This window comes from Grammomys surdaster, unplaced genomic scaffold (genome assembly GCF_004785775.1).
Source record: "Grammomys surdaster isolate TR1022 unplaced genomic scaffold, NIH_TR_1.0 150, whole genome shotgun sequence".
NCBI classification, from domain to species: Eukaryota; Metazoa; Chordata; class Mammalia; order Rodentia; family Muridae; genus Grammomys; species Grammomys surdaster.
In genome coordinates, this window is record NW_021604608.1 from 19,017,471 (window position 1) to 19,028,341 (window position 10,871).

Sequence of the window (10,871 nt, forward strand, 5' to 3'; positions counted from 1 at the left end):
CTCTCTCTCTCTCTCTCTCTCTCTCTCTCTCTCTCTCTCTCTCTCTCCCCTCTCCCTCCCCCTCCCCCCTCTTCCCCCTCTCTCTTTCTCTCCCATTCTAAATCCATGTCTTAGTCCTGTCTAACAAAAATTAAAAAGAGAAAACATATTAACTTATTTAAGTAAAATTTATGTGGCCCATCAGCCGTATATGAAAATGACCACCCAAAGAATGTGTGTGTGTGTGTGTGTGTGTGTGTGTGTGTGTGTACACATGTGCGCCCAGAGGTCAATGCCAGGTGTTTTCCTCTATTACACACACTTTATCATCTTCATTATTATTTATATTTTGTGTGCATATTTGTGTACACACATGTCACTGTGCACATTCAGAGGTCAGAGGTCAATTTGAGGAATCAGTTTTCTCCTGCCACCTTGTGGGTTCCTGTGGGGCTGTGGTGCCTGTACATGGGCATGAATTCTGTTGGTCTGACATGGCTCAGGGAGGCAGAAGTGTGGGAATTTGACTGAGTTTACTCCACGCAGCACCGGGTGGACATCGGGCTGAGAGAAGTCGCAGAACTCCGCTCCTGGCATAAGGAGATCTCAGTCTGAGGTCCCGCAGGGGCAGAGCTCTTGGGTCGGGGTCTCTGGGCTGAGGTGGCTGGCAGGACACCGGCTGGTCTCAGCCTTTGGGCTCCCAAATGCTGCTGGGAGACCGAAGAAGGACTGAGATGGGGGTGGGGGATATGGGCTGGACCAGCCTGCAGCCGAGAGGGGCGAGAGGGAGAAGCTCTGGAGGTCCTCCGTGGGGTGGAGACTCTTGGTTGAGGTGACTCTCTTGGCTGGGTCATGACTGGTTTGGCTAGCTTGCTTGAGTTGACAAGCCTCTATGGCTGGAACGTAGAGAGGTCCACTAGTGGGAGATTAGGCGGCAACTCATTGGTTGAAGGCCCCCTCTACGGTTCTCCACAGCAGGGGGCCCCAAAGACAAGGTCCATGGTTTTAAAAAGTTTATTGTCATGGCAGAAAGTGGATGAAGCTGTACCCTGTGTCCTCAGGGAGGGACTCAGGTTAAATACCTTTTGCAGGGAGGAGGGTCTGGGAAGGAATGTTTAATTGGCTAAGCTGTCTGGCCTTTAGATACCTCATTAATATGGAGATCTCTTGAGGCTCTGAGGCCTGTAGTCACGCGCTCTACCTGTCCTACCTGTCCTACCTGTGCTTCCTGTGCTACATGACCTAAGCCCATAAACCTTCTTTTGAGAGGGGTTATGGATAAGTGAAAGGAACCAGGGCCCAGGAGCAAGGCCGAACTCCTACTGTCCCTTTAGAGTATTATCTGGGGCTAAAGGCCTGGGCTCGAGGCCTGGGCTCGACCAGGTACCCAGCTGCCTCTCAGAGCCCACCGCCCTACAGGTTCCAAGGATCAGACTCAAGTCTTCAGGCTTGATAGAAAACACCCTTACCTGCTCAGCTATCTCTCCAGCCCTCCACCATGTTTTCTGGGGACAGTATCTCTCACTGAGTCTGGAGCTGGTCACTTTGGTTAAACAGCAACTTCCCCAGAGTCCTTTTGTCTCTGTTACTCAGTGGTGGAGTTACAGGCCTGTAATCAGCTTTTCTTGAATGCTGAGAATCAGAACTCGGGTCCTCATGTTTATACAGCAAGCACTTTACCCACTGAACCATCTCACCAACCCAAGACATGAATGTGTTTTAGAGTGTGCTTGGTGAAGAATAGAGGCTATGGTAGGGCAAAAGTTGGGAAGCTATCATGATGATTGATGAGGATGGGACCTAGTGAGGCCTGTTTGTTCCAGTTCTACAAGTGGAATGGTCCTGAATCTTTGGACACAAGGATGCTGCTTGCTTATGCTTGGGAATGAGAGAACCACCTCTCTGTGGGGTCTGAGACTGTTTCTGAGGAAGGTCAGGAAAGGATTTATTAACTGTCTCCTAGGAGATGGATCAAGAGGCTCAGGGTGGGGTCCTCATTTCTGTTATTTAGATACACAATTTTAGCCACATAATCATATCAGAAGGCAGTGTTTCATCTTAATTCTGGAAAATATTTTTTTTATTTTTCAGGATGAAGAGCTGGTCTATGCGTGTTTCTTATTGAAACTGATCTCCACCCCTCCTCCTGATATCCATGATGGCTTTAACGAACATGAGACCTAAAAGCATCAGGGGAAACATTTGCTATCAAATTTAAATACTCAAGGCATTTCATTTAAATTCTTTTTATTTCAATATCCTTGAGGTTGCTTTTTTAAAAACAGTCTTACGCCAAAAAGAGGCAAGATTTATAAATGCAAATAAAAGTATGAATAAATACTGAGGCCCTCTTAAGTAACTTGCCAAATATAAATTCATCATCTGTGTAGGAAAGACTATCCTGAGCTGCAATGATCCAATGAGAGGATTTTCATCCACGGTCATTGGCTCCTCAGAATGAAGACCTCACGTCCATGTATGAGGATGATGACAGGAGGGTGGTAAAGGTGGGCACCCGTTTGCTCTCTCACGGGCTCTATCAGCTTGTCTTCTATGGCTAACAGCAGCTCTCAACACACTCTTGTTCCCTTGATCTCGTGGGTCAGATGGACGCTTTCCAGCTCATTCTCCTCAGCCAGGGTCTCAGCCCCACCATTCACTATCAGTACTTCCTCAGCTGGACCCAAGCATTTACCAGCCCACTCAGTCCCAAAGTAAAATTCTGATCATTCTTCAAAGTCATCAGTCCAGATTGTCCAAGGATAACCTGAAAGGTTTTTTTTTTTTTAATGAAAACAAATATTATTTACCGAAATAGTTTTTTTAAGTATTGTCTAAATTAGAATTGGTGACGAATAATTTCAAATCATTCATTTGAAATGCTGATTCTTATAATATCCCTCTGTCAGTGACTAGGTACTCTATCCACCACTGTGTTATACAATGATGCCTCTACTCTGTCCCTACAAGGACAGCGTTGGAGTGATGAGAAACTTGCAAGCATGAGACAGAAGTAACCTAAAGGTTCCTCTTGCCTCTGCTACTATAGGACCTTTGTCTTCTTTTCAGAGGAAACATAAGAGTTGGTTCAGGTCTCTCTCTGTTATGACAGCCCACAATAACAGTAGGACAGCAGTGGAATGATTCTTCCACTTCCTATGTTTATAGGGGATCTAGCAAATGCTAGACATCTTATCTTCTGACTGCTGTCTTGATAGTAAGGGCTTCTAGACCATTACTTTACATTCATTACTTTACAAACATACACTTTCTCTACTCTAACTTCCCCACTAACTTCTTTGTTACTTTTGCCAGCAAGTAGAGTTGAGTTCTTAACACAAAGTCCATGTTTGGGGTGAATAACCAAAGTAGATCATGTTTATCTGTGAGCTTGAACAGTCCCTGCATGAGGACCAGCACGGTAGGAATGAGGACCAGACACAAAACTCAGGAATATTTCCTTGACACACTCATTATCAAACCTAGAATTTTCTAGCCAACAGTAAACCCTGACAGCACTAACACCCCCGCCCCCAACTTTCTTCTGAAACACAAACGGACCAATGTCACTAGGTTTCCACTTTGCATATTGACCATTTGGGCAGGATGTTCAACTACATCCCCAAATCTGCTCTCTGCTTCCCTCCACTTGCTTACTGCCCTGCCAGAAGGCTACACAAGCCACCTCAGCTTGGCTTAGGATATCTATCCCTGGCTGGCCAGGGTCAGTGGAGAAAACACTGGCACAGCTGAGAAAAGGAAGGCCAGGGGTTTTATTTTAGATTTCTTCAGGGCAACCAAAGGCTATGGTAGCCTTTGAGGTCAGTCAAACTTCTTATCAAACAGTTCTTCCCAAACAAACATATTCTCCTCCCTAGGATTTTCCACAATTTGGCTTAATAGACTCTATCAAACTCTCCTTGATTTATTCAATTTGAATAAAATTCCAGTTTCCTGCCAGAACCTGGACTGTCTCAAGTACTATGAATTTGTGACATAGCCAGCCATGATAATGTGCAGTGGGAGGTCTCAGAAATGCTACTTTCTCTCTCCCTTCCTGTTACCATCTTTATATACCGTACATGACTGCATCATTGTAGCCTCTTACTACATATTTGCTGAGTGAACGAGAAGCATCTCTAAGATACTCCTGAGCATCGTTTTAGATTAGCATATATCCAGTCAAAGCACATTTGTCTAGACTACACGATGTTAAATGTAAAGTTTTACTTCCGTGACCAGGTACAAATCTCATGCTCCCTGTTCTCCTGCTCTCATTGACTTGTGGCTCGAGTGATGCCAAGGGATGAGCTGACATTTCAGGGACAGCTGAACAGACTGAGAGATTAGTCTAACAGACTGGGAGATTAGTCTGCTGATCCTTCCTAAATCTTGGAGAAGATAGGCTCTTTAGCTTCTGTCACCCAATTCCAGCGGGCTGGCTTCTCGAGTTTATCACGTCTGAGTTCTCCACCCAGACAGAAATGCTGATGAGGGTCAACCAGAGTTCCCTGAATCCATCCAGGTTTCTAAGGCACAAGTCAAACAGTCAATAGGGCTGACATCACTCACCGTGTATATTGATCTTGCTGGTGCACAGCCGAAGCAACTTCAAGCTCTGGTATTGGGGGGAGCGCTTCCATGACCCGCCCTAAGGGCAACCTTTGAGTGGACTCTACAGTTCAAGACAGAGAGCTGTGTCAGTCAATAGCAAGGCAAAACGAACCTGTAATGTGAATGTGTTGGAAGACAACACTGCTCTTCATCTATAATGGGTTTGGACACTTTCTATCATTCATTCGATTTCCTTCCAATGGCTCTAATGCTTTTAACCCGCTTCACTCAACTCTGTGTCTGTGCCTTCATTCCTCCCTTCACCTTCTCACCTTGTTTCCTGAGACTGCGACCTGAAACCCTGCTAAAGTTGTCATTAAAGGCAGCATTTGTTCCACGTTAGTCCTCCAAAGAGGAAGATGGCAAAACTTCCCCAACCAAGAGGGACAGATGAGACCTGAAACAGTCTCTGCTTGGGCCTGGAGCCCCCATGTTCCTGTTACCTCCTCACAGAACCCATGTACTTGGGCCCCGAACATCTTTTGACTTTTATTTTATGGTCAGTAAATACCAAGCACATCTAGGGTACCACTCCTGTCATCCCAGCCTCACATCAAAATTCCCAGACACGGAGATTTGCTTCTATTACTGGGTGAAGATGAAGGTATTTTACAGATGTAATCAGCATCCTAGACTGCTTAGTTCTGAGCTGATGAAAAGGGAGATTATTTTGAGTGGATCTGATCCTGATTTACTAATAAAGCTCTCCAAAGAGAGGCCAGATTTCCCCCAAGATCAGAGAGACTCTACCTGCCACAAAGAAGCAAGCAGTAACGTGGGACTGACTGTTGGTGCCATGAAGGAGCTGTGACTGGCCTTTGGTATACAGCCCGCAAGAAGCCAAGGTCCTCAGTATGTCATAAATTCTGCCAGGCATGAATTTAGAAGCAGGGTTTCTGGATGAGACTACAGCATGGTCAACTTCTTATTTCAGCTTTGGTTGTCTCTGAGCTAAGCCATGCTCAGCTAAGGCGTGCTTGAACTTCCAACTCACAGAAGCGGAGATAACACGCATGTATTGTGTTAAGCCACTGTTTGGGGTAATTGGTTACACCACAGAAACTAATGTAGTGACCAATAGGGTGTTGGCTGGAACTTCACCATAGGCAGTGATTATACATTCTCGGGCTCTAAGGTCTATTAGATTTGAACCACCCTTCCCAGAAGCCTGGGAGCCTGGATGTACTAGACTTCCAAATTGACTCGTGTGTACTTGAAAGCTTTCAGAATAAATTTTCTGTGCAAATAATTGCTTAGACAACCCTTGACAAGACATCTTGGGCGCCCTTCTGCAATTTGAGATTTGAAGACTGCTCTTAAAGGTTATATCAAAGGAGCCTACTCATAAAAGGAAATAATTATCAAGGAGAATTAATAAAGTTCTGACTGGAGAGCCAGGCCGCTCATCCTCTGCTTGTGCTTGTGAATTTAGTTTGCAGGTGTTTTACAGCGCAGAATAACGTAATGTAGTATCAAAAGCTAGTACCTGTCAAAATAATGGCTGGTCTGGTATATTCTCTAGTGTTACACTATCTTTGGTTTTTCCTGGTATCCAAAGACATGCAACTCATATGCTAATTGCAAAAGCTCTAAGAACAGATTTTTTTTTTAAAAAAAAAAAAACACCCGAAGTCAAATGTATGTCATTTTAATACAGTCTTCGGCATAGCCAAGACAAATGAAATTTTTTTCCTTTCACGCTACACTGGAAAATAGTCTCTTTCAAATACCATGAATTCACCAATGCTTGCGAAAGGAACAAGGGCTGTCAGGAATATTTGAAAACATCACGAATGTCTTTTCAAGAATTTGTCAATTCTCTCTCCCAAACATTTGACATTTTTCAGGAAGCTGCACAGAGCTTTTAAAAATTAAAAAGAACCCCAGTGTGGATTTCAACCTGACTGAATCTCACAAACAGGATGGATTTCCAGCAGTAGAATAAAGCCGTATCACACTGCCTGTGATGATGTTCAGGCTGCCCTGCTGTGATTTCTATCACTGTTCAAAGGTCTTTTCCATCTAGGACATCTGGGATCTAACCACATTTCATCCTTCCAACATAATTTTGTGTTTCCACCGTGTAACCTGCAAGGGGTTTTCACATCACTTTGCTCCTGGTGGGTTTTCTGTCCAAGATTAGTTCATCTCCCACAGTGGGAGATATCTACACCTCATGTTTGGGAAGCCTGTTTTCCCCATTAGTTCTTTTATGTGCTTGCCTCCAAACTACTTGTTCAATATGTGTATGTGTATGTGTATGTATATGTTTGGGGGTAGGTACCTTTGTGTGTGTGTGTGTGTGTGTGTGTGTGTGTGTCTGTACAGGTGCATGAATGTGCATGCACAAGTGAACATGTGTGTATGGCATGTAGAAGCCAGGGGCGCAATTTCTTCTCAGCCCCTGCCTACCTTGTGCTGCTGTTTTGAAACAGGGTTTCTCACTGACCCCAGGCCTCGCCCAAGTAGGCTGGGCTCCCAGAGATCTGCCTGTCCCTGTCACCACTGTGGGCTTTTTTTTTTTTTTAAATAAGTTCTGGCTATTCCTGAATTCATGTCCGACTACTTGCAAACAACTGACTGACTTAATTTTGTTGTAATTATGTATTTGTCCTGGAAAGTGTTCGTTAAGCCCAGATCACAAAACAAAGTCTGAGTTGGAAAGGGGGTACACACAGTAGGTAGCAATGGAAGCAGAGGGTCCAGGCAGGGACCATCTGGCAATGATAGAGGACATGTTTGAAGCATATTTTCTGCAGTCCTTTCTTTCAGAGATGGTATAAATGGCTGTCATATAAAGACATTCAATGAATGCCTAGAATAAATCATTCTATTACAGCTGTGGACTCTTCACACTTATGAATTTCTTCCTGTAAAAAAAGAGCCATCCTTTGCATTTTGAGCTAGTCTATAACCAAGCAGATAGCTATAACCTTCCCTGTTTTATGAACCCAACCTGCATTTTAAGAGTCATCAATATTATGGGTAATAGTTAAGCAAGTAAAAAATTAAGATGTCATGTTATCTTGCTTAGTTGCAAAACATCTGGCCCCAGTCATTTATCTTCTCTTCCACAGGAAACTGAAACCTGCATAGTCTTTATTACCCTGGTCATAAACATGCTGGGAACTATAACCTTACATTGCCATTAGTTTTATTTGGGGATACTATGAATTGGGCCATCCGCCTACTTTTGACATTCACTAAGCCTCATTCACAATACAAGTCAATTTTCTCTTCTCTGCATTACCTTAGGACCCACCCACATTAACTGCAGGAAGGAAAATGCTATTAACCAATTCTAAACTGACTCTTCTGCGGACTCACAGTGTCACAGAAGCCGCTACAGCTTTTTAGAGGGAACATGTTTCATCTCCATTTCCAGGGTTAGATGTAAAATGTAAGAAGAATTTTGATACAAACCAACCTGATCCCCAGGTCATCACTCCTGTTGAAAATTGCTTCAGAATACACTGTTCGGGCAGAACTGATTGAATGAACCCTGACTATAGGACCTACGTATAAACTGGTAACTTCAGCCAATTATCACAAAACCCCATTGTCTTTGCATCATGTGCTTTAGCTTGCTTCGACCAGTAAACCAGTTACTTACACTCTCTTAGATTCCATTTCCTCCTTAGCAGAAGAATGAAATGCTTATAAAATTAAGTAAATTGATTTGTGTCAAAGGACAGCACAGATACAGTGCTGTTTCGACAAGGGTTTCCCTTATCCTGAGACAGCCTGGAGCAGATTCTCTGTACCTGCTGGGGCCCTATGCAGAAGGGCTGTGACTGAGGCACCAGTGTTTGCCGTGATGCTTAGCAGGTGGTCAGTATTCAGTAAAGAGAGTTAAAGATGAAGAGCTTTGGGTTGTGATGGTTTCATCATTGGAAGCAAGATATGGAATGACACCTTCTCCCTCTCGAGAGCGAGCGCGTGGAAGCGCTGATGTCAGTAACCTGATGTAGTATTGCACAATGGCTGCCCAGCACGCAAGTTCATCTCACGTTCATGTCAGGAACACGGAAAGCATTGGCTGGATGGCTCAGCGATTAAGAGCCCTTGCTACTCTGTGTGTTCGTTTTCACCTTTCCCATCCTTAAGATTAATTTGTTTTTAATTTTAAAGTTTATATATATATATATATATATATATATATATATATATATATATTTATATTTACGTGATCTTACTATGGAGCCCCTGCTGTCCTAGAACTTACTAGCCTCACTATGTAGACCAGTCTGGCCTTAGGCTCACTGAGATCAGCCTGTCTCTGCCGCTCAAGTGCTGAGATGAAAGGTGCGAGCCATTATACCTGGCAGGACTCATTTTTTGCTCGCCTCCCCTTTTCTATACCTATCTCTCCCTAGGGTTGTGCTGTTTCGTAAACGTTTATCATGAATGAATGGCCTTCCGAAAGCTATGCTACCGTGAGGGACACAAGGATGGGTAAAAGAAAGTCATCACCCAGGTGAGGATGATAACTGAATAAATAAGATGTTAAGAAAATTAATACCAAGACAGACAACATGAGCCATCCTGTTTCTCGGGAATGGAATCAGGGGCCCACGTCTCCCACGCGGCTCTACATGTGTCCGGCTCTGTGCTGGGAAGGATCCTGGTGAGCTCTCCCTGTTTCTTTTGTGGAGGGTGGATGTTTTAGGGGTGGATGAGTCTCCCTCCATTGCAGTGGGTACCTGTGTGACAGTACTAGATTTGTAGTTCATGAGCCACAGAGCCACTCTGGAGTGCATGGCTAGCACCGACAACGGACTGTTGAACGTGGTGTATGGGCATTGCTTTCTCCATTCCCTTTCTTTATCTCACGCTACCACACCACCAGAGGCTCAAACGGGCACGCTTTTCTCCCCTACCTTTCTCTGCTGCCTGTAATCCATCATTACAAAGAGCGGCCTTAAAAACAGCACTCAGGGGAGACATGATTTTCTTTCTACTTCTCTCTCAGAAAGAGCAACTTAGAATGGTGGTGGTGTGGGGTGCATTTAGGTTAAAGGAATATAAATAAAAAGGAATCCACCTCTTCTCCTTTTGAAGATGCTAAGCTTCAAAAGGATTGTTGGTCTTTTTAAAAAGGTCATCATCCTGGCTCTGCAGTGAACATTAAAACTATATGCCTGGTAATAAAGCCAGGGGGCTTTTATTGAGAGAAACTGAGGGAAGGCAGGCCAGAGACCGACTTTTTTTTTTTTTTTTTTGGATGCAGGAAAGCCAGAGGCTCATAAATATAACTTGTGAGATTCATCTTGTGGCTAGCCAGGTCTTAAAATTTGTGACTTCTCCAATTACATGAGGTGACAGGGGAACAACTGACTTGTTCTCGGACAAGACTGCTGTGCTCAAAATTATGGCCAGGAAACAGAAATAGACAGGCTTCCTCAGGCAACTACAAACCTCGGCAGAGCTGGGTTAAACCATTCCTGGGGTACAACAGATATACTAGATAAGAGAACCGACAAACAGAAGAATCATCATTACCTCCCTTTTTAAAAAAAAATCTATTTTTCTCCTTTTTTTTAACCATGTTTCCTTTTATTGATAATGAATAATTGTGCATTTTTCTCCTTAAAATAACTCTATGGGTTGTTTTTTTTAAAATATATTGTCAATTAAACAAAATTTTCATGAACCACACAAAATTTCCATTAACTTGATTCATATATAGCTGACACTAAATATTGTTTAACTAATGCTTACTAATCAAACATGGCTTAACAACTTGCTAATACTAACTAGGAAGTCTGGGTTATTTAAATTTAGGTCTTTAGGTGTACATAGTCTAATTTTTCCCAGACTAAGGGTTTGGGTGACTGCTTGTTTCAGTGGCTAAGAAAAGCCTTGGGCACATGATCCCCCAGGGAAATGCTGGCTGGGTCTCTAGGCGGGCTGCTGTTGCCCTGCAGTGGAAGACAGGGCGTTGTCTAGTTTCTTGTCATTTTAGAAAAGAGTTTACACAGCAGATCTGAAGCCTCCTTTTGTATCTTCTCACAAGTGCATAGGAGCTGTCCACCCACTGGAGATAAAGAATATCAGTAAATACCGCTCAATTCTGTAGTTTTTCGAGGAGTCCACAATATTCTTTCTTGCCAGGCATACAAGCATAATCCTAACACTTCGGGGAGGGCCAGCCTGGGCTTCATAGTAAGATAGTAAGATCCTCTCTGTCTCTCTCTCTGTCTCTCTGTCTCTCTCTGTCTCTCTGTCTCTCTCTGTCTCTCTGTCTCTCTCTCTCTCTGTCTCTCTCTCTCTCTCAG

General features: G+C 43.7%; 1 protein-coding gene across 3 annotated transcripts in view; it reads right to left on the reverse strand.

Moving 5' to 3' along the window:
* Tmem156 (transmembrane protein 156) overlaps nucleotides 1–10,871 on the reverse strand; it is a 38,096-nt gene that overhangs the window by 3,407 nt on the left and 23,818 nt on the right. For 2 of the 3 annotated variants that reach the window (XR_003711155.1, XM_028765301.1), the window contains exon 6: nucleotides 4,552–4,654. Coding sequence is in view for 2 of the 3 variants with exons in the window: in XM_028765301.1 (XP_028621134.1) it covers nucleotides 4,552–4,654 (103 nt within the window). In the remaining variant the exon portion in view is untranslated. Of the gene's footprint in view, nucleotides 1–2,041; nucleotides 2,747–4,551; nucleotides 4,655–10,871 lie in introns of those variants that run through there. The other variant, XM_028765302.1, reaches the window with a different exon arrangement.